At 46.9% G+C, this 27,089-nt stretch overlaps 1 protein-coding gene across 1 annotated transcript in view; it reads left to right on the forward strand.

Annotated features, from left to right (window-relative positions):
• LOC104687399 (WT1 interacting protein) overlaps positions 1 to 27,089 on the forward strand; it is an 84,535-nt gene that overhangs the window by 21,943 nt on the left and 35,503 nt on the right. Inside the window, 1 exon segment of the mRNA XM_039558146.1 lies at positions 9,935 to 10,036. Within this exon segment, the coding sequence (XP_039414080.1) occupies positions 9,935 to 10,036 (102 nt within the window).

Consider the following 27,089-nt stretch of genomic DNA (forward strand, 5'->3'; position numbering starts at 1 on the left):
CAGGAATCATTGTAGACTGGAGTCTGACAAAAGCCTGGAGCAACCCCATGCCCACCTTAAGTCTGCCCTGGAGAGCAGCTGAACACATGGGCAGCATGTTGATTTTCTAACTTTTCCTTTTTCCCCCCAGTTGAATTCAGAGGCAGGAAATGAGCCTACATCTACAGCATTTAGTGTTGCTGTTTCCCCAAGGTAGAGGAGGCAAAATTAGAATATCCTGTTTACATGTCGTTTGAGCTGTATTTGACCAGCTGTCCCAAGGGTTTTTAACTTGCTAGATCAGGACAGGCTTTTCTTACAGTCTGAGCATCTTCCTGTCTGAGTGGAGTGGAGGAGTGTTTGCACTGAGCACCTCCCTGGGCTGAGCCTTACAGCTGCAGAGGAGACAGCTTTTCACTGTCACCAAGGTGGGGAAGCTGAGGCCTGCCAGTACGTCAGAACTGAAGTCCTTCCTGACTAAAGGTGGGAGAAACCTATGGCAAATTACTTTCTGAAATGGTTGTTCCTGTGCCTTACAGGAAGGTACATTCCTTCTCCTGATGTTCTCAAAGCATCCTTGAGTCGCTGGACTTGAAGTGACTGAAAAAGTCTCGTTCAGAGGGTTGAGGTGACAGATTTTTAAGTCACTTCCAGCTTTTCTTAAGTGAATAGTTCAGTCTTTCTAAATATTAGCTTGGTATAATACCTGCCTTTATGTATGTTTGTGTTTAAGCAAACCTATTTATGCTTCTGGGAATGCTGAAGAACCTCCCTGGGGCAGGTGAGAACTATGGAGAGGTGTCAGCACCTTTGCTGGGTGGGTGCTGGAACTGTGGGGCTGTGGTGTCCATGTAGGGCTGGGAACTGCTTGTGGAAGGAGCTGCTGAGTTTATAACCAAGTGTGGTTACGTAATTCCATGCCTTTTCCAGACTGTCATGCTCGTGCTGGAAATAGACCGTTATCTAAGAAAATAGGAAAGTGCACCTGGAAACTTTTAGACTAGTCTCCGTGTTTAATCATAACCCATTTTAAATATGTCAAAGAAGGCAGCTGTAGTATATGACCTTTTTCTGCCATATATTAGAGTGATGACTCATACATGCAATGTCAGGAGAATGTAATGAAAAGTCTCTCCAACTTGATGTCTGTGCAGCTCTGTTTGCAGCTCTGACATGCTGTGGAGTTCAGGGTATTTGGGCTGCATCATTGGTGCTTTCAGTATCAGTGTTGTTACCTGGTTGCACGGATTTTTGTAAGCTGAAGTATTTAAATTGATTCTGTCTTTTCTGTGTCATCTCAGAAGGTTTTTTCTCTGAAGACCACAGCGGTGTCAGTGACTCATATTCACTATAGAAAAGGGCCAAGACAGAGACTAAAGGTAACTAAGAACATCAAAACTGGAAAAGAGGGCTGGTACAGTAGGTTTTCTGACTGGTTCTGTACTGTGAACACTGTCACTTACATAGAAAAAAATCTGTGCTGTGTAGGTAAATACACTATTGTTAATGTGTGGCATCAGCAGAAAGGAAAGGCAATAGCGATATGAGCTTTAAATATTCAGTTTATTGTTTATTTGCTGTAATAAAACTGTCTCAATGTCTGTAAACCTGTCACTGGAAAACAAAACTTAATAAAAGCTTAAATAAAACATAGAAGGTCTACTGTTTGACCTGCTTTGTGCCAAAGTCTGGAGTAATGACATGGGCAAACATGTCACCCCAGAGCTCAGGTGATCTCCAGCTGGTATAACCAGCAACTGGTATAAATTGCAGTATTCATGCTATTTAAAAACCAAGTCAATTTTTTTGGAAAATCTCCTCTGTCACCCTCTGTGAACTGCCACTTCTTCTGTTGCCCATTACATTGGGATGTGCGGTGTGAAGGTCTGCCCTCTTCCTCAGTCAGTTTGAGTACAGAGCTGGCCTGAATGCCCCTAGTGCTTCACACTAGCTCCCCGAGGTGGGCATTTGCCCAGGAGCACTGTGGAGCTTCGGGTGTTGGTATTTGATCTGTCTGTACTGAAACCAGGAGCTGCAGGAGCATCGCTCAGTTCTGCTGGCTCTGGGCCCTACCTGTGTCTGTGTGTGTGCTGGGCTCACCCGAGTCTCTGGCTGTGGAGCTGTGTCCTCCTCTGCCAGCAGTTGTACAAGCTCCAGTTTTTGGCCCTAGCCTATCCTCCCCGGATTGCTACTGCACTCTGCTAGAAATTCAACACTCCTCAATTGGCTGAGTTACGAATGTGATTGCATTCACTGTGCTCCAGGCAGAATAAGTGTGGTTTGAGCTGAAGGGCCTTGCTGACCTGGTCCTTCTGGGCTGTAAGAGGGCTCATGTCCACAGCAAGACACTCAGGTATTCAGCAGTGGAGGGGCAGTAGAACAGGGATTTACAGATTTTTCCCTCCAAGTTATTCATTCCCAGTGGTGCTCTCCTTTACCACCCCAGCTGCGTGTGTCTCCTGGCATTGATAATCTCAGTCATCACAAGGTGCTTTTAGAAACAGGATCTTTTTCACTGTTTTTGCTTAATACTTTAGTTGCTAAAGTTATTTGCAAATCCCCTTTGTGCTGTGGTTGTCAGTGTGAGCATGAGCCTTGAGGAGTCAGCTGAGTTCAGAATCCCAGACAAAGCAACCCACAGTGGCACAGCCCGTGGAGCAGCCACGAGAACTCCTCTGTCTTCCACTTCACTGCCTCAGTAGCAAAAGATTTTTCTCTAAATGCCAAATAAGAAGTATAAATCACCCTGGAACTGCCACACACTAAATCAAGACAGAGAGATGAATGGATATTTGTAAAGCGAGCGTCAGTGTAACTAAAACAGTGCAGGAACAATGGGGCCGTGCTCGGCCTTGTGCCGTCGGGAGGCTCCACACAAAGGGCAGCTCTGCAGCGGTGCCCAGCCCGGCCAGGGCGGGGTGAATCCTGCAGATAGTGTCAGTAATTTCATGCTTCAGAGCAGTAATTTCATATGAAGCAATAAGCATTTGCTGTGCTGGCTTTGGGCTTTCACTGTGCGATGGGCTGGATCTACTGCAGCAGTAACAAAAGCCTTGCAGTTTCCAGCAGCTGCTAATCAGAGCTGATATGGGCTCCCATGGCATCTCCACTCGGCAGTGCTGGCCTGGAGCTGGTTTAATTCACCAGCACAGACATGCCCTGGGCTCAGAGCTGCTAAATAGGGAGATGGTGAGGGTGGTGTTTGTGAATTGTTTCTGTGGCCTTCTGTTCCCAAACACTTGCCCATCACCTCACCCTACATCTGAAACCCCAGAAGGCTGAGGACAAAGCAGAACAGACAGCATGTATGGCTGCTTTCAGAGCAAGCAGGATTAGGCTGAGTCCTGCTGGCAGCGCCAATCCCTCAGGCAGGTAAAGCTTGGCTCCTGTGCTCTGATCAGCACTGTCATTCCTGGAACTGGTCCCAGTGCCTTCCTTTGTGGCCATGACCTCTCCCAGCAGCTTTGTCCTATGCGAGCCTCGTTAAGTAACAGGCAGAGTGGAGGTAATGAAAGTCATTCCAGAACCTAGAGCATTGCTTCTGTAAAACTTCCAGTGAATGTGAACTTTGCTGCATTTGTAACCAAACATAAATTAATCTCAAATTTTGATTTTTCTGAGTAAAGTTCTACACATGCATCCCTCCTGTGTGTTAATTGAGTAAAGCCTCCTGTAGCAGGCAGGCCCTGAAGTGATGGAGATCTTTTTAAGTCAGCAGATGCGTATCTCAAGGGCTTAAATCATTTATTGTTTATTCCTTGAGGAGGAAAGCAAGGTCGGGGGCAATCTCAACAAGGTTTAACAGTGACAGCAAGAAGTTTCCTGGTCTACAGGCTGCTTCTTGCCTTGCTTTGCCTAAGCTGGGATTTGTGTTAGGTGTTGTGGCCCATGTTCTTCCAGTTTAGTGTTCTCCAGCACAGTCAGTGCAGGGAGCACATGGGGACTTCCAGGCTGGAGTTGGGAGTTGTGTTGCCAGATGGAGTCAGCCCCCTCCCGGCTCCTGGGTGTTGGGGTGCCGGGTATGGATGGGCTGGGGCTTGGCAGGGGAGCCTAAAACATTTACTTGAGCTTTTCTCACTTTTCTTAGCCTGTCATTTTCAACCTTAATTTAAGTCCTTGTGTCTTTCCTGGAGCAGAGGCAGTGCTGGTAGCTTACCCAGGCAGTCCCTCCATCATTCCCATCACAGGATGTTGCTGCTGGGCGTGTCCAGGTTGTATTTATTTATAACTTGTATGTACTAGATTTAGTTTCGTGTTAGATATTGACTCCTTGGTATATTTGCAAGGTGTCTGCCAGGTAACAGGTGAAAGCCCTGCAGTGAGAGCTACCCATGGTGGCGAGGGCTGGGAGGGTTCCTGGGCTGCCCTGCCTGGCTCTGCCCTGTGCAGGTGCCTCGTGTCTTCTATCTGCGCCTGACTGAGGGATGACGTGTGTGTTGGAAGATCCCTCCTCCTGTGGTTGTTGGAAGGAGAGGAGCATTTTTCTCCCCTGAAGTCACCGCTGCGACCCAAGCTGCCACAGCCCAGGACATGCACGGGAGCTGCCGGGAGCTCAGCAGGTACTGCAGCAGCAGTGGCACAGCTGCCTGGGCTCAGGGCAGCTCTGGGGCTTCACTGTTTACCTGGCTTCTTAGCAGAACACATTTTACAGGTAGTAGCAATGCCCTGTGTGAGATCACGGGCTGCAGGCAGTGTGGGAACACCTTCCCTGGCCAGGGGCACCTGCAGGCGTCTGACGCAGCCCCTCCACAGCCCTCTGCTCTTGTAGCTCTTGCTGCAGTTTGGCTTCTTGTTTGGAGCTGAGGCTTCCCTCCTCATTTGTTCTCCCTGCTCTGTGGCAGTAGGTTTCCATTTCCCTGCCCCTGTGCCATGGAAAGGCTGCAGGTGTGGAAGATTTTGTTTGGGGCTTATGTAGAGATGGTCTTTTCCTGTCTGAGAAGAAAAGGGGATTTTGCAGTGGCCCAGCATGATGTTCATCCGCCCTTTTCCCAGAACTGCAGAGGCAGGGAGGGAGTCATCTGTGCCATGTGTTAGTTGTTAATTTTAGCTTTACCATAACTCTTGATGACAGGGCTTGGTTGTTTCCTACTGTAGGCAGCATGTAGCAGTTATCCTGGAGATACGGTGTGGCTGTAAGGCAGTAAAGCTGCAGCTCATCCCTGAGCTGTGGTGCTCTGTCTGTGGTAGCTGGATTCTCCCAGCTCTCACAGCTGCTGCCTGCTGGAGTTGAGAGGCCACATGGTACCATTTTCCTTGCATTTGTGCTAAACCTTTGCCTTCAGGTTACAAAAGGATGGCATTAGGCAGAGGCTGCATTCAACATGTGTCTGAGGACGAAGCTTGGCCAAAAGGTGGTTAAATATCTGCTATGATATGCACTGCACTTAACAGCCCTTTTCCTAATTCTGGCTGCCTGGTGAAGTCTGTATGGAGCAGCAGCCTGTACTGGCATGGCCAAAAGAGCATTCCAGGATTTGATGTACAGATTTCCTAATTCTGGCTGCCTGGTGAAGTCTGTATGGAGCAGCAGCCTGTACTGGCATGGCCAAAAGAGCATTCCAGGATTTGATGTACAGGTCCCAAACTGAACTTCTTGTAATGCAAAGGCTACTACCAGGAACTCTTACAAGCAGGCTGAAAAATTCTATAGTTTCAATGTCTTCTCTAGGTTGTTGCTGATACCTTTGCTAATTATAATGGTCTCAAGTCTTGAGCAAAGTCACTGAGCACATCAGAAAATACCTGTCTGATCTTCTGCTGGTGCTGATACTCATGTTTGCTGGTGTGTGAGTTACCCAGAGAGCATCGTGCCTCTGACAGCTCTGTTGCCATGCAGTGCTGGAGGCTTGCCTGGCTTGTGTCCAGAGATGATGTTCTCACTGATGTGGTCAAGCTCAGTGAAGTGGACTGGTTAAAGGTGTGGGGAGCACTGGCCATGTGCTGGAGTCCAGCAGGGAGTCTCTGGGAGCTCCTTCTCTTTCTAGTACCATTTTTGTTGGTGTTCTTTTGCTCTGATCCACAGAGTGTTTGTTCGGTCTCTGCTGTCCCGTTTGGTTAAACACTCTGTGAGGGTGTGAACAGCTGTCCACCACAGCCAGAGACTGCTTGTGACACTGTGCTCCTGGCTCAGCCAACCTTCTTGGCGACTTTGAGTATATGCAACATCTGGCAATGTCTTTTTCTGGGTAGAGACACCAGATCTGTAGGAGAGCAGATAACCTGGGCAGAAACATAGCAGGTGATGTGTTAAAGAGCTGGGGTACAACTGACTGCTCAGAATCAAGGTGTCAGGGGGACAAGGAATCGTATAAAGGCAGGAATTGATCTGAAGTCATGTCAAGGGAAGTGTCAGAAGCGAGACATGCTTGCTCTGCAACAGAACATTCTTCATGGGCAGTTTAACAAGCCTTGGAATTAAATTTGGGGGGGGAAAAAGTGATGTAGCTGTTATGTCAGGGCTTTAGAAGCTTGCAGTGTGCAGTCTGGACTGTGACTAGTGGAAAAGCAGACCTGAGCAGCCCTGTAATCAGGGCTTTTCCTAGGCAGTTATGAGCTCACACTAAACTCACACTGCAGCTGCATATATATTTTCCAAAATACACTTTTGGAATTTTACATACGCTTTTTTAGTATGCTAATCATCTCTGTGGTCATTCATTCCTGGAGTTAATGACTGCTCTCTTGGAGAAAACAAGTTAACAAACTGACAGCTGCTCCTAAGAAATCTCTTGCCTGGAGAGGCCAATGCATGTTTAACATCCACAATAAATCCTTCTTTTGCTTCTGATGGTTCAGTGCAGCAATGGCAAAGAAATGAGGTAATAACTTTCATCTATCAAAGCAGTTTGGACTGTAGTAGATTTGTGCACAAGAGCTCAGAGACAGAACTGCCGGAGTTACAAACTGGATACCTGCTCTTCTTTGAATAGCATTAAATGTAGACAGGAAAACGTACTTCTGTCAGCATAACCTCCCAGGCAGACACATTATCAGTAGCTGCCAGTGTTGGCATGAACAGGTGGGCAAGGAGTGCCCAGGGAGCTGGGGGGCTCTGAAGGGGCTTCCCCTGTCCCCAGGGCCAAGAGTGAACTGAGACATTGGGCCAGGGCCTGATGCTGAAGTGACATTGGCTTGTTCCAGCTGTGCCCCCCTGTTCTCTGCAGAGCCCCTGGGGTGTGCTGGGACAGCGAGCAGGTTCCTGGGCTCTGTGCTGCTGCTGGGAGTGAGGAATTCCTGCAGCTGCTGGCTCACAGGACACCTTTTCCAGTCACAGTGTCCACAGTAATCAACAGCTATCTTTGATCAGTTAACCTTTAACTCATGGCAAATAGCAGATATTTTCCATAAAATTTGGCTACAAATAAATGAATAGACTTGGCAGCCTTGAATAAGGCAACAAATGTTCTGAAATTCCCATTTCTTGTGTCAGGGCTGAGCTCGCTTGAGGACTGGCATTTTCTTAACATGTTTGCAATAACCTGATGGATCTGGATGGCACTTAGTTTGTCTTACAGGTTTATCTTGGGTAGCTGTTAAAGTTACAGGTTTTGCTTCCCTAAATTTCTGAAATCAGGTTTAAGATTTTAAAAAATCTTAATAGATGTATTGGGTTTTAAAGTTATCATTTTATTTGACAAATAGTCTAAAATGTGCCAGGATGTTGAGCTAGCTGAATGAAAGGCTAATCTCCCTTCATGACATTAAATGGGGGAGTTAAAGGTATAAACACCAGTAAAACCCATAATTTAATGAATGGTCTTTTCATTTCAGTGTTGGACTTTGTACTACAGGAAAAATACTTTTTTAAAACTTGTCAGTATCCCAATTAATCTGATCACACTCCTCAACTCATACTGATGGTGGGTTGATGCTGCTCTGAGGAGAAGCAGTTCAGTTCTAGAAAGGGTGTTGTACTGGGCTGTCATGGCCAGGTTTTGGTGGTGGGGTGGCTTCTGTGAGAAGCTGCCAGAAGCTTCCCCTGTGCCCAGCAGAGCCAATTCCAGCCGGCTCCAGGACAGACCCACCCCTGGCCAAGGCTGGGCCCAGCAGTGACAGTGGCAGCAGCTCTGGGGAACATCTGGGAAGGGGGAGGAAATCCCCGAGGAATTGCAGCTGGGTGACAGCAGTGGGAATTTGTGAGAGGAGCAGCTCTGCAAACCCCCAGGGCAGGGCAGGAGGGCCAGGAGCTGCTCCAGGAGCTGCAGCTGAGGTTCCCCTGAGCCCGGGTGCAGCCCAGGGAGAGGCAGCTGTGCCCCCGCAGCCCGTGGGGTCCAGGATGGATCAGAGATCCCCCTGCAGCCCCTGCAGGGCCCCACACGGCAGCAGGGGCTGCCTGAAGGAGGCTGTGACCCCGGGAACTCCACGCTGCAGCAGCTCCTGGCAGCACCTGTGGCCCTGTGGAGAGAGGAGCCCAAGCTGGAACAGGTTTGCTGGCACAGGGGACCCAGGCTGGAGCAGCTGATAAAGGACTGCAGCCTGGGGAGGCTCTCAGGCTGGAGAAGTTCATGGGAGGATGTCTCCCAGGAAAAGAGAGGGACACCTGTTCATAATATGCTGATCTTCCCCCAAAGAACTTGCATTTTTATTTTCCATGTACTTACCTAGAATGTTCACAGCACAGTAAAGAAGAATTCTGCAAGATAAAAGCCTGGTTTTGTAGTTCTCTAGTTCCTAGGTTCTTAGGTGTATTAGCAGTTTTGTTGGTGCCAATGATTGATGCCCAGCTTGTGCATGCACTTGTAGAAATAGAGCCTCAAACAACACATGGAACACAGCAGTTTCTGTAGAGTTGTTTGAAGCAAAAAAGTCTCCATTTTTATTTTCTATTGTAGTATTTAAAAAATATCACCAGCCTTGTCTTGATGGACTGTCCTGCTAGAATTGAATAGAGACCTATGGCCATCTCAGAAGAACTTAAGAATCAGTAGTCCCAATTGTGTGACAGATGGACATGGATTCCCCAGAGTTTAATTTCTTCTTCTTAGGGATACAGACCCAAAGGGATCCTTGAATTACCTCCCTTTCTGGGTTTGAATTTAGAGGGGTTATGCATAGGTAGAAAGAAACGCACAGGCAAACCACTCTTAAAACTTTGAGGAAATAGGTTTAAATACTCCCAAAACCCAAACCATCCCAAAAAAACCTCTTTGTAGAGTTACTGAAAGCATGACCTTCCTGTGAGTCGGCCATGTGTAGAGCTAACCACTGACTTGTTGGCTCCTGGTGCTTTGGTCTCCTTAGGACTCCATGGGAGTCATCCCAGGCATCACCAGGAGCAGGCCTGGGCAGTGAAGTTGAATTTCTGACCCCACTGAAGCAGAACTGTGAGCCAGAATTTCTGCCCTGAGATCATAAGGAAGGCAGAGGCTTTGCTGTTTGGTGTGGTAAGGTGCCAGGTTGTGTTTATGAGGTTACATCCTCTGTTCACGAGGAATTAATTACTAAATGTGACTGACAGATCCATTTTTCAGTGGCCTTCACTGCGGACAAACGCGCTTGATGTTGCCTTTGTGGAGAGGGCCAAGGAGAAGTCTTTTGGGTTTGGACTGAATTGTTTTATCAGTGATGGTTGAATGTCATGTGGTGGATCATTTAGTCGTGAAGGTCTCACTGAATTATTTCTTGGGCTGGTGGAGTTGTTTTCAGGGAGTGTGTGGATTTCTCTGTCCTTTCTGGTGGCACCTGCCTCCTCCGGGTTTCTGTCTGTAGCCAGCCTCAGTCTCTCTGCACTGAACACCAGCAGAGGCTTGGCCCCCCTTAATTTTGGGTTAATTTCCATGCATTTGTTTCACTGCAGCCGCCTACTGCTCCCTTGGGTACTTGAATCTATTCAGGGTGAGGAGCTCATTGATTTAAGGCCTGATGGGGGGCATCATGAGTGCTGTGAATCAATGGCCTGGAGCTGTTTTTAGGAGCTGTGGAGGATTTTAACTTTGATTCTCTTTCTGCTTTGTAGGTATTTGTATAAAATGTGGAAAAGGTGTGTATGGAGCGAGCCAGGCTTGCCAAGCAATGGGTAACCTCTATCATACCAACTGCTTCACGTGCTGCTCTTGTGGTAAGTCAGATCTGCCATGCCCCTGCTATGTGGCTTCCTTTTGTAATATATATTCCTTTAGCAAACAGTGTACAAAGTGAGACCTCATCTTGCCTGCTTCCCTAGGAAAAATTCCCACGCAGGGCTCCAGCTTCAAAAGTTGTTTTTTATTTGCCATCCGTAAGTGTTCAATGGTGTTTTCCTAAGCAGCAGCCCAGAAAAGTAGTGTTTGGTTGTTTGAAGGGCTGCATTTACAAAATGGCTTCAACCTGTCTATTGGAAGCACTACATGCTTTAAATCGCTTGTGTTTATAGAACTGTAATGTGCATGTATCATTTTAATAGAAAAAAGGGGTAAAATTTGTGCAGTGAAAACCATATTTTTGTCACTTTCTATTTGCAAATGCAAGTCTAGTCAGGCATGTGTATTTGTCATTTCTGTGTATGCGCAGTGCTCAAAAATTGTTCACTTATGGTTGAATGTGACAAGAACAAATAGAAACTGTGTGTTGAAATGTCTCACGCTATTACAAGATTTTATTTTTGTAGGGGAAAAGTAGACGATAAATCACTGTTTGCTCCCTGCTATTCTTGGGACCTTTTTAGGTTTCCTTTTTAATCTGAAAGAGATGTTTCTGTGTGTGATTTGGGGAAGTTCTGGCTTTGCCAGGGGAAATGGAAAATTCAGGGCAGCAGTTTCAGAAGTGTGCCTTAAGTCAGGCATTACGAACTTAAGTTCCTTCCTCAGTGTCTTGTCTGTAACTGCTGAGAGCTCACAAATTCCCACCAAGCTCAAGGGAAGTGTGAGAGCTCAATTTCCAGGAGTCAGGTGATTTTTCTTGTTTTATATACACATCTAGTGAGGTTCCTTATATATGAAAATATTTGCCTGGATATTGAAGATCTTGTTATGATACACATACACAGGAAAAGATTGATTCTGAGCAGAACGTGCTGAGCGCAGATTGTTTATAAAAAGGATTAATTAAGGATTAGAAAAAGAGTAGAGGATTATTGGCATAGAACCAAATAAGTTGATAATCAAAAGAACATTGTAAAGTTCACTTCTGACAGGAGAAGTGTTGTCTTTTCTCCTGAGATTTGTACTGATAAATATTGGTTTAAAGAAACCTTCAACCTGAATGTAGAATTTAGTGACCTTTCTAAATGACTCTGGACCATTACCAGATGTGGGGTTGAACTCATCTCAGACCTTCAGGGATTGCTCCTGACTTCGCTCAGGTCTGACAGTAAGTGAGTAGCTGTTTTGTTGGCTCCCAAAGTGAACAGCATCCTGCTTAGCAAAGGATTACAAAACAGTGTATCAGATAATGTCTGTCCACGGCATTAACCTAACCTAATTGTATGGGTGAATTCCAGCTTCCTCTCTGGGGCAGAAATGTTGTTTTCAGTACTCAGGCTGCATGTTTGCTGTCATGGGGTTCTGTGTGCAGGTCACTGTTCCTTAGGAAAACGTATAAGGGACAAGAAGTGTATTTAAACAGCAAAATACAAACTCAATTATTTAAACACACAACAAGCTTTTATGACTGTTCTGGAGAGATGTGTGTGGCCGTGGTGCAGCTTGAGACATGTCCACTTGGAGCATCGTTTGCCCCACCCCACAATGCCCTGGAATTTGATGATTCAGGCAGCTCCCCGTGAGTCACCACACGCACAGGGAGATGTCCAGGTTGTCCTTCCAGCCTCTCACCGTGCTGCCCTGGGCTGGAGGGCCCAGCTGTCGTCCACCAGGATGGCTCACAAGTGAGAAGGGCTTGGATTTCACCTCTAATACAACCCCGTTGGAAGGGGAGTGTTTGGGCACTTCTTTAGGCACTGGAGAGGGGCTGTGCTGCTGCTGTGGCTGCAGTGCCTGGGGCAGGTCAAACACCTGATCAAAGCTTCGGTTCAGCTGTGTTCAAGGGTGAGTCCAAAGCAGAGCTTTTCCTCTCAGCTCAGCTCTGAAATAGGATCAATGTGAGCATAGCTGGGAAGAGGGTGTTGCATTAACTCTTTTTGTGTCTCGCTATATTTTGGGCTGTGCAACCCATGGGAAACCCAGAGTGGTTCAGTCCAGTGCCAGTAGATCCAGAGCTTGGGACCAAGGCATGCAAGTCCTGTCTGTGGGAACTGCACCCTTGAGAATGATGCTGGAAAGGCTTTACAGGAGCTCTTGGACAAGCAACCAAATGGGAACTTCTTACACTACTGTACTCTATGAACTGGGAGTTCATTTTGGGATGTTGCTGGGACCCATGTGAGAATCCTGAGCTGTAGGTTTGGTGCCCACCTTTAGATGGATGAGAATAACTAGAGAGGGCCCAGAAGAACTTCAGTAAATGATTAAAGGCAGGAGAAAACGTAATCACAAGAGCCCAGTGTATCTTGGGTATCTGAAGTTATGGGAGGGACATGTGACTGGAGGTTGTAAGGACTTGGACCATGAAACAGCATTAGAAAGTGGTCTCATATGTACTAGAGACAAACACGAGAGAGATCTTTCCTGGAGCCTGAAATTACACAACTCAAATAGGAAATCAAAGACAGTTTTTCTACAATGAAGATGATTAACTCCTGGAACAAAATAGCAAGAGAAGTGGCAGATTCTCTATTCTTCTTTGTTTTCAGATTAAGACCAAATGTCCCTTTGGAGAATGTTTTAAGTTGAGCCAAGCTTTAGGTAATTGGGTGGTCATTAACGATCTTTGTTAGGCTGAGGATCACAACACTGGTGCTTGTTCTGAGTCTTTGATGGGAGAGTAGAGAAGTCCATTGGTTCTCTCTGCCTAAACTGGTGTCTATGCTGTAGTTCCTGTGCATGTTTATGTAGTGGTTGACCCTGGCTGGACACCAGGTGCCCACCAAAGCCACTCCATCCCTGCCCTCCTCAGCTGGATGGGGAGAGGAAATGTAAGGAAAGGCTCATGGGTCAGGATAAGGGCAGGGAGAGATCCCTCACCAGTTACTGACACAGCAAAACAAAAAAATCTGTTAACAACCAAATCAGAGTTGGATAACGAGAAATAAAAGCTAAAGCTTAAAACACCTTCTCCTCACCCCTCCTTGCTTCCTGGGCGTAACTTTACTCCCAGCTTTGTCCATCTCCTCCCCTGAGTGGTGCAGGGGGATGGGAAATGGGGGCTGTGCTCAGCTCATCCCAGGTTGTCTCTGCTGCTCCTTCCCCCTCAGGGGAAGGGCTCCTCACACTCTTCCCATGCTCCAGTGTGGGGTCCTTCCCACAGGAGACAGCGAACTCCATGAGCTGCTCCAGCCTGGTCCCTTGCCATGGGTGCAGTCAGTCCTTCAGGAGCTGCTCCAGCCTGGTCCCTTGCCATGGGTGCAGTCAGTCCTTCAGGAGCTGCTCCAGCCTGGTCCCTTGCCATGGGTGCAGTCAGTCCTTCAGGAGCTGCTCCAGCCTGGTCCCTTGCCATGGGTGCAGTCAGTCCTTCAGGAGCTGCTCCAGCCTGGGTCCCCTGTGCCAGCAAACCTGTTCCAGCTTGGGCTCCTCTCTCCACAGGGCCACAGGTGCTGCCAGGAGCTGCTGCAGCGTGGAGTTCCCGGGGTCACAGCCTCCTTCAGGCAGCCCCTGCTGCCGTGTGGGGCCCTGCAGGGGCTGCAGGGGGATCTCTGATCCATCCTGGACCCCACGGGCTGCGGGGGCACAGCTGCCTCTCCCTGGGCTGCACCCGGGCTCAGGGGAACCTCAGCTGCAGCTCCTGGAGCAGCTCCTGGCCCTCCTGCCCTGCCCTGGGGGTTTGCAGAGCTGCTCCTCTCACAAATTCCCACTGCTGTCACCCAGCTGCAATTCCTCGGGGATTTCCTCCCCCTTCCCAGATGTTCCCCAGAGCTGCTGCCACTGTCACTGCTGGCCCAGCCTTGGCCAGGGGTGGGTCTGTCCTGGAGCCGGCTGGAATTGGCTCTGCTGGGCACAGGGGAAGCTTCTGGCAGCTTCTCACAGAAGCCACCCCACCACCAAAACCTGGCCATGCCATCAGAATGCATCTCAGAAATGTGAGAGTAAGAGTACGAGACTGCCTTCCTTTTTCAGTCTGTCTTTTTTCCCCCAAATAACAAGAATGATCTGAGCTCACCTCCAGCAGTTTTCAGTTTTACTTTCAATCTAATGGCTGTAGAAAATAAAAGGCAATGACCAAAGAACAATAATTCTGCACCTGAAGACATCTGATTTAGATAAGGGCTCAATACTTAACCAGCTACAATTAAAAAATAAATAAAATAATATTTCAAACCCTTGGGAAAAGTTGTGGTTTGGAGACCACTCAGGCTGAAATGTGATAATGAATGATGGAGCCTCCAAGGCCTCATTTCATCACTTGGCAGTGAGTGTTTTCAACTCAGCAAAGACAAGTGCACTTGTGCAGAGAAGTAGAAATTCTGCCTGAGTCAGAGCCCTTTCTTAGGCACTTCTTTGAGTTTGCCTTCGGTTTCTGTGCCAGGTGCCATCTGTAAGGGTGTCCTGGTTGAAGTGGGCAGCGTGTGCCAAGCCAGGCCATCCTGTGCCTTCCCAGGAGCTCCCAGTGCTGTCCTTTCCCACTCCCACCATTGTTTATCACATGGTTGCTGGGGGGTTTATGTTGCTTGTAATTAAGTGGAGACCCAAAAATAGACTCTCAGCCATGGGCACCTCTGGGAGGGCTCCAGGCTTGCCATTGTAGGGGTATAAGGATGGAAGGGGGGTTATTGGGGTCTCCTGCAGTGATGGTGGTTCCCTCTTTGAGGACACGACTGCAGAAAAGAAGAGGAAGTATTTCAGGTACACAGTAAATAAACAGGAGACTTCTGTCCCCTCTAGACATTTTGGTAAAATGCTCAGATGGTAAATGTCTTCATTGTCTTCCTAGTTCTGGCAACTTTGGGAAGACAACTCAGTAATGTATTGATTCAGAGTGTACAGGATCTCCTCAGAAAAAGGAGATTTCACCAGTAAGTGAGATTAGAATTAAAATGCAAAGGAAGAGTAGATGACATGCTGGGCATGTTTTATGTGCTGCTTTTCTGCCTGTGTTCAGTGGGCTCTGGATGGCTGAGCCTTGCTCCCATGACTGAGCAAGTTCAGCATCTCACATCCTGCCTCTGTCAGTAGACTTTTGCCACATCTCTGTAAACCCCTACAGCCTTCTGCCTAAAGCCATGCTCCTCAGATAGCTTTTTTTCCCAGAGGTCAAATAACTCTCTTCAGGTAAGGTAGAAGCCAAAGTGATCTGATTTCCTGAGATCAGGTATTTCAATGTTGATCTTTATTCACAATCTCTTAGAGGAAACAACTGAAGCTTGTTAGGATGGTTTTTAAATGCAAATTCTCTCTCAGCCCTGACACCAACAGAATCTCTTTTAGGCCTTGATTCAGCAAAGCACTTCAATGTGTTTAGATATGTTCTATTACTCGTATGTAAAATTGTTTTGCTGAATCTTAAATAACAGACATGAATTCAGGCAACAACATACTCTGTGCCTTCTGTTAAGTATAAAACCTTGGCTTTGGCAGGAGTTCAGTTGCAGATTTTGCTAATGGAAGACAAGAGCTGAAAAATATCTGCCTGAAAAGCTCATCATCTAATTCCTCTTGATAGTGTTTCAGAGCATGACAGGATTTCTTGAAGGGTAATTGCTATAATGCCAGATAGCTTGTGTGATCTAAGTGCAGGTGAACAGTTGCAGGAATTAGTGGATTCTGTTTGATACTCATTAAAGAAGATAACTTAACAGGCAGGCACCTTCAGTTTGCAGATCATAATGCTGTTCACAGCGTCTTTTCAGGCTGAAAATTTTAATCCAGTGGCAATGATGGCAGAAACTGCAGTGATAAATCTTTACAGTGAGGACTGTCAGTTCTCTGTTTGTTACTCATGGGGTATAAGAGATGGTCAGGGAATGAGCTTTGCAGAGCTAAGGGTTTGAAGCCTCTACTCTCAAAGTTGAGATGTATTTCACCATAAAAACCAGGACCATGTTCTGCTCTCCTGTGTGAAGGCAAATCCTTGAGCATGCCATTCATCTTTAATTGGAGCTTTTGCTGCGGTTTTAAGGCACGGGAAATCATGGCAAGATCAACCAGAAGCTTAAAGCAAACTGTGGCATCTGAAGGGATGCAGCTCTCACCTGGTGGCTGTTGGCCAACCTGGAACACTCACAGGGGTCAGACAGCACTTTGAATTTTGAGGGACAGCTCATAAGGGTGTCACAGTTTAGGTGATGATGGGCAGTGCTGCTGCCTTTGTCCAGCCTTCACAAGCTCATCGAGGTCTCTGGGGGGGATGCCAGGGAGGGCTGACACAGCTGCTGGTTTCAAAGGCCCAAGTGGAACAACCACAGTGGGAGTATTGTTATTACTACCCCGAGGCTATGAAGGGCACTTCTGCACCAGCCCATGCCCCCAGCTGATGGGAAAAGGGAGTCAGTTCATGGTCACAGTCACAACCTGCCTTTTCACTTCTGTCTGAGGCCACTCAGTACTACTAGATGTAGATGTCTATTAATAGGAGGTTGCTCATGTCCCGGAGAATTCCTTGTGACACTGGAAATGGTCTTTTGCGTATTTGCTGCCCCAAGTTGAACCTTTGTTTGCTCTTGGTGGTAGTAGGGCACAGAACATTTTAAGGAAGCTGTCCCTTCAGTGTATATTTACAGCAGTTGGTGAGTTTTTAAAACACCCAAATTCCCAGTGGAAGGTTCATTTTCAATTCACATTTTTTCTGTCCCCACAGTGTATTTATAAGTTTGGCATGAGTCACCTCATCGAAATTGCATGCTGCCAGTACGTGCTTTGTAGCTGCAAATTAAATTGTCTGTGAATGTGACTTTCACATAAAATAAAACAAAATTCAGTGTCAAATCTATGAGCTCTGCAGTGTGTGTCCACCAGTGTTAGAGTTGGTAATCACAGTGGTACAAATGCATGTGTTAGTGTCAGTGGTTAACCCTTGGTCCCTCGTGACCGACTGTTCCCTGACTTAGCTGCAGGTTCAGTATCTGTTCATCTTTCTGCAGCCACTTTGTGCAACTCCTCTGGGCACCAAGGAAACCCAGCAAGAGCCCTGAAGGAAGAGGGGCTCATGGGCATTGCTGGAGGGGCCACGCAGTGACAGGCTGCTGGGTAGCTCATGTCCTTGTGCACTTTTCCCTTCAGTTTTCTAACCACATGCTGTTGGACTGGAGCAGACTGAAATGTTGGGGTTTTTGGTCTGTAGCTGAGCAGTGACTCAGTGCTGTGCTGTGGGTGCCTCCCTGCCGACCCTCTCAGCTCACACCCTGCCATTGTTGCTCATCCACGACTCCGGCCCGTGGTTGGATTGAGTCTGTGGCCACCTGGGTGTTTGGTGGTTTCCAAGCCATAACTGGAGCTGGCAGCAGGTCCTGATGCGTGTGGGGCAGATACCTGGAGATGTGATTCCCAGGAAAAGCCGAGCGCTGTGCGGAGGCGTGAGGTTGGCTATGAGGAAGGATTTGGTGTCTGTGCTGCTGACTGTGGCTGGTGTAGATGTGTCACTGAGATGACTCCTGCTGCTGCTGCAGGAGGGCAGACTTCTGCCTGAGTCAGTCTGCATCTCTGGGATGAGTTACAGCCTGTGCTCAGCCCCACATTTCCCATTTAAAACCTATCAGGACAGGCAGATAAAGCTATTTCAAGTCTGTCTGTAGTAGCAGTCCCAGCCAACCCCCAGTGCAGGACTCAGGAAAGGGAGGTGCTCACTGTAGAAAGAGGCAGTGGATGGCAGAGATGACAGCTGGCTTCACATGGTTTGGGCTCCCCTGTGCGAGACTCTGAGCCATGACTGAGTCTCAGCAAAGGAATGTAATAATAAATTTAATTAAAAGTAAAACTTGGATACCAGCCCATGTAACAGCCCAAGTACCTTTGGGTACCGAGTGCTAGAAAAATGTTTTATCTTGATCTGTGGTTAGTCTGGTAATATCCCAGAAGAACAAAAATAATGGGATGGAAAAGGGTCATCAGAAATGTTTGAGATGGGGTAGACACAGGAAACTGTCCTTTATTTAAAATTTATGTAGTTGGGTTTTACATTTTAGGAGGCATTTTGTATTTCTCTGCCTTGCTATCTGTTGTCCCAGGTAACTCTGGCCCAGCAGGGCACTGATCTGTGTGCTGGGCTTGAAATAAAGCAGTCCATTGCTGGGTCCCTGCTACAGACTATGCTGTAAATGTTATGTCATGAGATGTTTTCAATTCTGTGACTAATTTAAACTTAGTTCAGCTCTACGAGAGAACCTGGTTTTTTAGGGGTGTCTCATCTGATTGCCTTAGTGCCATGGGGACATCCCAGACACTTGAAGATGCATGTGCTTAAAGCTTGTTTTGGTTGGGGGAGTGTATGTCTTGGTACAGTGTCACTCTGAGAGCTGCTTTGGCAGCCTTGGTAGAGCTGGAGGCTCAGTGCCAGGGAAAGGTGGTGGGGATCAGTATTGGCTGACAGGGAACTGGGAAATGCTTGCACTCCCTGCTTCTGATGATCAGAGGGTATGGGATCAATAGTTGGCTGGTGGTTTGTCTCTGTCTCCTTGTTTGCTTGAAAGGTTGTCAGTGCATTCTGCTATTAATGATTCCAGCATGAAATAGATGGCTTTTGATGGTTATTTTAATTGGTGGGGGTTGCCTGGCAACTCATGATGGAAACTTGATTGACTGACCAGAGATGCATTCTTTCCACAATATTTTTGTGTTCATAATGTGGAACCAATCCCTGATTGCACCTGTGATCGTTTCAGGGGTTGGAAAACACATAAAGTACAAAAAATACGCTGTAATTAACAAGGTTTCTGTCTCTGTTTTTTATTTCTGTAGAAACTCCAGAGAACCTAATCACTTCTTCACATAGTTTTGTGGGTCTGAAATGTCACCTTTGTCTAGAGTAACAAATTTCCCTGTTTCCTTATTGGCATCTTTTATCTGCAGGTCTTGATTGTCTTCTCTGAAACCTACATCTTCTGGGTGTTCAGTCTTTCCTTCTTCTCTTTTTTTTTTTCCTTTTTTACTTTCCCCTCTGCCCATTTAAAATGTTTTCTTGGAACAGACCTCAGTTCCTACACAAGAGGAGACTCCCTTGGGCTGCTGTTGAGTTCATCTCTCAGACGGAAGAAATCCAGATAATCCAGAACAGAGCACAGGCAAGTCACTGACGTTGTCAACAGATGTTTCTGTTTCCCATTTCCAGGTTCTGTAATTTTTAAGTGTTACCAAAAAACAGGTGGAAGGAAAAAGTGAAGAAGAGAATGAATTAAGGGAGAAACACAGGGCTGGTTTCCTGTAACTCTATTGATCTGTTTCTCCTGTATGTTGTCCCTGTGTATGTTCCCTAGTGCGGAAAATGCTTTAGTGATGTCCTGGATCTTTGCTCAACTGAAAACTAAACCTGCAAACTAAACTCTGAAATAATTTCTTATGTAAGATAGGTCATCATCCCTTCTTCAACAATAAGTCAGTTCTGTGTCCACACCTGCAGTTAATCAGTTTTGTCCTTCAGCACTCAGGGAATCTGTTGTCCTGCCCACAGCCGACTGATGGTTTCTTTCCTGGAGCCTGTCTCAGTATACTTTGTCCTCATACAAAACTTACCCATGCACACAAACACGTTCAGGCTCTCTGTGTTTAGCCTACCCTAAAGCCCCGTATCACCTGGATCCTCTCTGTCACTGGGGGACTCTGCACCTTTCCTTTGCCCTGGAGCTGATCTCATTGTTGCTGCTCTGGACTGACCAAAGTAGGGTCTATGGGCCACCATTACCTGATTGTTCTCCTGGTGTGTTGGAAGGATTGAACTTCAGTTTTTGTCTCTGATGCATCTTGTGGGAAGTTTTCCATCCCCTACGTTGTTGTCTTTCTCCTTCTTTCTGCCTGCATTTGCTCTGATGTGTCTGCTCTGCTACTGAAGAATTCAAACTTTCTTATTATTTCTGTGTGGGCATCTTTTGTTTTCCATCTCAAACAGGCACAATGGATGACTTTAGTCAAGATCTTAACTGCATGTCAGTACCTTTTTCTCCAGAAAATGGTTAGCTCCTCTTGCCTTTGGCACTGTTTGAAGTCTTACTGTACCCTGGTAATTTCCCATTTTGATTTGTTATGCATATCTTAGTCTTTTCCTGGAATTCCCAGCATCTAAGGACTGCTGGCAGCTCATCATCCCCATATCAAGGAGGCAGGATTATACCACTTTCCAGCCATGGAAACTTCAGTCTGTCCTGCCTCACCAGCAAAGCTCCTCCTCCAAACTTCAAAATAGTTTTCTATTCTTATTCCTGTTACCTGTGTTCCTGCTGTTTCCAGTCTTGGACTTGTTGCTGTTGGTTCCCTGGGGCCAGTGCAGGGACAGGACCTCTCCCCTCCTGCCAGGCCAGCTCTCAGTCCCGCTCTGCAAGCCCAGCCTAACGAGGACTGGAGCTCTTAGCAGAGGACATGGCATGAAGAGGAAATCTGGTTTTGCTGCTTCTGTGACCTTCACCTCCCATGCTGTCTGACAGGAGAGCTCTGGCTTTGCTCCTCACCCATGCCCCCTTGTCCAGGCTGGGTGACAATCTCATCCCAAATTCTTGTTAACTGCTTGTTTCCAGGGAGAGTCGTCTGTATGGCCTGAAAACACAATAAAGTTCTCACCAGAAAGCAGCCTGGGTTTACCTTGCAAATTCATTTTACAGATCAAGGGTTTCCACTGCCACTCTTCATCTTAAGGATGCTTTGATTTCTTGTGGGTCTAGAAAAGCTCTTTCCCATAAGAATCTTGCCATGTACAAAAAAAAAAGGATTTTTTTTTGTTAAAGTTTGTCTTCATGCTTATAAAACATGCAGTTGCAGCAAACCTCAGCAGTCTGTCTTTGAGGCTTTCTTCTGGCAGAGAGTACTGGCGAGCAACAGAGGAAAAATTCTTAGCTGAGAGGATTGGTAGGTTGGTGGTCACCAAGGGGTGCATCAGCCCCGTGAGGCAGAGGACAGGGTTTTGCTCCACTTGCTAAGGCTTCCTTGTCCTCTTGGGCAGATCACTTCACCTGTCTGGCTTGGCCCATGTGGACATAATCCTTCTCACCTCCCTCACCTGGGTGATATTGTGCTGCTTTCAGTATTTTGAAATTATGTGGAGATCTTGAGGTCAAAGTACCGGAGAAGTGAGAGGTTTTGTAAATCTTTTGGTAATTAATGTTATATCACAAAGAGATGCACTTGCTGGAGGAAACACTTGCAGTGTCTGGCAGCCAAACCATACAGCTGCTACCGCGTGCTACTGAAACTAATTACTTGCTCAAATAATGCGTATTTACAGTTTATGGGGGACCAGTTTGAGGATTATATATCATTAAATAAATGGACTAATGCAAGATTTTAAAAAGCCTGCTTTCCCAGCACTGCTCCCAAGAGCCCTTAGTGCCTGGGCCACGTCAAAAGCGTTCCCATTCCTCTGTCCAAGCCCAGCGTTGTGTTTTTAATTTATTTTCAGTATCCCAGGAATGCTGTCTCCAGTATTCAGAGGACTCTAAATCGGATGTGAGACACAAATACACCAGAGAAGCTTATCAGAGAAACAGGCTTGGCGTGAAGCCTACACAAACAACCATAAATTTTTCTCATTTAAATGAGAGGACTCGGGAGGATTGGCCGATTATAGCTGCAGTGGGCTGGCCTTGGGCACCAAGGAAAGTGCTTTGGTAACCCCTGGTATTTGACATGACCTGAATGTTTTGCCTGCTTATAAACTTACTGTTATAGACTGACCAGCTTGGTTCTGGTAAATTCACTTCTACAGGTCAGAGTTATTTGTGGATGTTTTCTCCTCTCCTTGGACTTCTCAGGAAATTTTAGCTTGCTTTTAACCCAGGTAATGAAGAGCTCTTGTTTCCAACCACCCCTCTCTGCCTCACTCCCTTAGAACACAGAACAGGAAGAAACTCAGTAAATTCAGTCTTGGCCAGAAAGCTGTTTTTTTCCCTTGCTTCCAATAAATATCTCATTTCCTGAAAATCCTGACTTTGACCAAAACTTTTGGGACTTTCTAGATTTATCATCACTCATGGCCAAATCCAGTTTCAGTTAGTGTCGGGGTACCCTTGAGTTCATGGAGGGCAGTGTGAGCTCCGAGCGGGGCAGCAGGAGCTTGCCCCCCTCACACCGACATTAATGCTGTGGTTTGCGCCAGGTGAGCCTCTTCCCTGTAGCTGTATAAAAACCAGGTGATTTTGCAATATGTCTTTGATTATGAACACCATGCCAGAAACAGTAAGGAATTATTTTATGGTTTTGTTGTGAAATTCCTATTATCTTACCAGCATGAACCCTACATGTGTGTGCCCTGCACTGAACTGACACAGGTAAAAATAGGCAACCATCATGCTTGCAGACTTGATCCCACAGTCTTGAATTAGGTACATAAATGCTTTCTGAAAGGAAACCTGAAGCAAACCCCGCTGTGGCCTCCCTGGTGGCCAGCGTCCAGTCCATCCATATCCAGTACTCCTCCTTTTATAGGATCAGTGGCTGCTTCTGGCAATTCGCAGGACTGGTGTCTGATGAAGTGGAGATTGTGTGCTGTGCTCTTGGTGCTGGGCTGGAAATCAGTGCTGGGCTGTCCCCTAAACAATGCCCTCTTGCTGATCCACCCTCTTGCAAGGGCTTACCTGCTCTCCTGGCTTCAAGTTAGTGAGGATTGTTTTCTTCAAGTAGTGGAGAGAGGAGGAATGTAATAACTTCAGGTGTAGTTCTGTGTTCCTCACCTGCCCCAAACATCCCTGCAGGCTCAGGGCATTCAAGGAGTGAGGAGGGAATGGTGTTGAGTGTTTGCTGGACACTTGGGCCTCTCACTCCGTTTCTCATGGACACTGAGTACTTCAGAACAGGTCCTGTGTCTTGGGGTCATGGGCCAGAGTAACCTCCTACCATTGTTTTGTGGTAGTGGATGCTCAGGGGCTTCAGCATTTCACCCACAAAATGGCTGCTTCTGGGCAAGGAACAGCCCACCCTTGGAGCTGAAGTGGCAAAGAGCATTTCAGTCTCTGTGCCATGTGCCACAAAGCCAAGTGACAGGTGAAGATGTAGCTCAGTGTGTTTTTGTGTTTGTGTGTGACATTGACTGGAGAGGCCTGGCAGCCTGTAGGGCAGTAAGTGTTGCTCATCCTCTCAAAGTGTCTTCTGCTCAGTGGTTTTTCGGGTGCTCTGGTCACCTGGTGCACTTTCGGGCAGGAGGGTGCCAGGGAGGCTGTTAACAGTCGTGGGGTTTAAACCCCAAGGTAAACGCCATTGTTTTTGAGGTTACTGGGGCCCTGTAAAACCATTCCCAAAATCCCCCAAGAGTGCTTTTCTGCCTTTTGGTGTTAGGGGCAGGGCTGGAGAAGCAGTTTTCAGGTCCCATGGAGACCCTCCCTTTCCTCTGCCCGTTCATCCCATGGAGTGCCGGTGGCACAGCCGCTTTTGCTGCTTGGTGACGGGGTCCTTCGCTGCTTTGTGCACTGTCCTGCTCTTGTTGTCTGCACAGGCTCCCTTTATGGATGCACAGAACCCTGTGTTCCTTCCTGTTCAGGGCCCCCTGCCCCTCCTTATCCGCTGTTACTGCTGCTCTGCTGTGGCTCAGCTCTGGCCCTGGCACTGCAATGCCCTGCCCGCTCCCCGTGTCTGCCTCCTGCAGCCCACCGGGGCTGGGGAAGGGCTTCCAGCAGTGCTCCCTGCTCTGCCTGCCCCCTTAGGCTTGGTGCTTTCTCCTCTCTGCCTGCCCCCAACCTGATTTCTTCTTGCCTAAAACCTTCCAGAATTAACTATTTGTTTGCCAGACTCCTGCGAACTTGCACTGTGTTTGGAGTAGTGGTAATAAAAATGAACGATGAGCCAGGCAAGAAACAGGCAGGGAACTGGAGGAGAGACACTTTTGAGGTATCTGCTGTAAGAAGAATACCAGCAGGGGCTCTGGCTCCAGCCAGCAGGGCTGGCTGTGCTGGTGTGGTGACTCTGCCAGCACACGTGCAGAACACGGCCACCTATACCTGCCATCTCTTTTAGCTGTACCTGCCTGTGCAGAGTGAAAGGCGTCTGATTTTCTGCATATTTAAAAGCAGGAATGAATTTAGCAGTCGTTTTTGATCACTCACTGTTATATCTCAGGAGATGTCAGTCAGTGTGTTCTGAAACACAAGCATGCTATGTCCTGATATTAAATTAGCTATAGTCACAGAACCTCAGTCACACAACTCCTCTGGCTGCCTGGGTACTCTGCACTGTCACTCTTCCAACTGCACTGCCTGCAAAATTTTTCCTGGAAGTAATGCAAATAACTTTATTGAGTGAGTCAGTGGATTACTGACCTTAGGAACCACAGCAGTGTAAATTCAGACCCATGGAAACAATTTGCTGAATCAGTATTAACACTGCAGTGGTCTCTAGAGCAGCAGTCTCCGAAGTGGGGTGCAGGCACCCCAGACAGTGTTCAAGATGGTCCTTTAGGGCACAGGAAGAAAATACTTCACTAGTGGATATATCTAATTCATAAATATATAAACATACGTGTATTGGGATGCATGTGCAAACATTTTTTACTGGTAGGGGAGCACGATCAAAAGTTTGGACTAGAGAAAGAAAGCCTAAAGAACACACAGACACCAGGAATTGTTCTGCTGATTCCATGAATTATTTAACAAAGCAGAATGGGTGCACTTGGGAAAATAAGGCTGGAAATCATCTACTTAATCTCTTAAGAAAGTGTGTAGGTGAGAGCCAGAGATGTTTTCTAAGCCTTGTTTTTGAAGGGATGGGTTTTTTTATTACCCTGTTTAGATTCAAATAGCAAATCATCCCTGTTGTTACAATGTGCTATTTCAGGCCCTGCTGCAAGAGGCTGGTTCATGGAAAGGGGCCGGTGGCTGCTCTCTCTGAAATCCTGTGGGGTTCAGATGATGATGCTGAAGATAATTTGGTTCACACACAGAGATGGCAGCACAGAAGCTGGCAGATCATATGGTACCTGCACATTGAAACCTCGAGGAGGTTTCAAAGTTCGTGCAAAGGGGAAAGTCTTCCTTTATCAGTGAAGTTCTGATCCTGTGCAGTTGGGAGTGATCAGCTTCGGGGGTCATGGGAGCCAATGCATTTGATGTTTGTGGTTTGCTGTATAGCTGCTTTTTCATATTTGCTTCTAGAACCTTTTCCCCCTAGCCCAAATGTTGGGCAAGTGAACAGGATATGCAAAACCCAAAAACCAGGGGAAATCAGAAGGAGTAACCAGTCTTGATAGGAGCATGGCTAAAGGCAGAGGTTTGCAGGGTCTTGGTCACCCCTGGCTGTAGTGGAGAGCTGATGTCTCATGCTGGGTAGAGAAGAGAGGAAGGAAGTAGATTTAGCAGAAAATTGATTGCATCTACTTGGGCTCTTTCCAGCTGAATCCTGAGTTAAGTACATTCATCCTGAACTAATCGTTGTGGAGAATTGGCTGAAATCTCACATAGTTCTTAAAAGGAAAGCTAAGCATTAAAGGAACAATATCCTTATTGTACCTGAGTGCCAAAGGAAGTGAGTGTACTGTCAGGAGCTGTACCTATTCAGCCCTCTGGCTTGGGAGCTGCTTGTGGGTTTAGTACTAATGTGACCTGTTGCAGGAAGCTGTGGTCAGCCCACCACAAAATATCAAGGGCAGCCCAAGGAGGGCTGATCTTTGACTAGATTTCAAATTGGCTGAGTGAGCCCCAGTTCTTTTCAGTAATTGAGAACAACTATAATTTTCAGTTTTGTTTTGTTTACAGCAGAGTATACAGGAATATTGTCAAAAACACATATCTAAGGTACTAGCGAGGTTTTGTCCCAAGTTACCCAGGATAAATCTGAAGTAATGTTATTAACATCAGTGGGATTGTTCACCAGTGTGGGCAACAGGAGAGTTGTTCTCTGTGCTGGTCTTTCAAATTTACAGCTGAGTAATCTAAACCTAAAGAATGTCCTTCAAAACTAGCAGACGCTTTAATACTTTGTCATTCTGAAAATACTTTTTTACACTGTGTACTATCCTTTCTAAGTTTTCTTCGTGCCCCTGGACCCAAGGACCACTCCCTGACACATTCTTCCATTATCCCTTGAAGAAAAGAGTTAGAGCTGTTGCTCAAGATGCCATTTCTAGCACTGTGGATCCTAACAATCTCACTTTATTGCAAAGATTTATCTCAGGGGAAGGAGATTGTGCACTGTGAGCTTGGTTGTACCAACATGGGGTGCTGTTGGTGCTGGCTGTGAGCGCTTTGTGGATGTGACTCAAACCAAGCAGCGTGTGGAGGTTCAGCGGCAGCGCCCTTTGATGCTGCTCACGCTGGGGTGCTGACTCACACAGTGCTACTGCGAGGGACAGGGAACTCTGCAAATCCATTCTTGTTTCTCTGAGACAACGGGGAGAGAGTTTAGGGAAATTGCTCATCTCCCTTGAGGCTCTCTTGCGTGTTGCCACAGGACTGCGCTGTGTCCACTCCTTTTGTTCAACCTTTTTGTATGTTAGGAGAGGTCCAACAGCCTCACCCAACGTTTGCTGGTTGTCAGCTGGAGCCTCCAGTGGGTTCTGCTCTGAACATCTGGACACTGAGGACCAAACATCTTTTTTCCTTCTTCCTTCTTTTCTTCCTTTAGTCTTACTGGAATACAGTAGCATCTTCTTTTGGATGTATTCCCATAGGAATTGCCTCCCGTTGTGTTTCTCAGCAGCTCACCCCTCACAAAGGCTGCTCAGGAACTTGGGGCAGTGCAGAACTCGGGAGGTTGGTCCTGTCTCCCTCAGGGATCTCACACAGGCTGTGTGAACTTTGAGCCAGGGGCTCTGTTCCACATGTGTGTGTCCGTGCTTGTGTTGTACAAAGAAGACCTGGGCAGATTCTCAGAATGCTGCTAGATAGACCAGTTGTGTGTGCTAGAAGTGTGCATCCCAGTCACATCCAGGTGCAGCTGAAGTTTCAGACTTACAGAGCTCTTTAATCTGGTGGTGATGACTGCAGAGGCCACCTTGTTCTCTAGGATGCAGCAGAAGCTTGAGATCAGCAGAGGTTCAAAACAAACAAAAGAGAATGTTTCATACAATGCACAGTGAAACTG

This window comes from Corvus cornix, chromosome 11 (genome assembly GCF_000738735.6).
Source record: "Corvus cornix cornix isolate S_Up_H32 chromosome 11, ASM73873v5, whole genome shotgun sequence".
NCBI classification, from domain to species: Eukaryota; Metazoa; Chordata; class Aves; order Passeriformes; family Corvidae; genus Corvus; species Corvus cornix.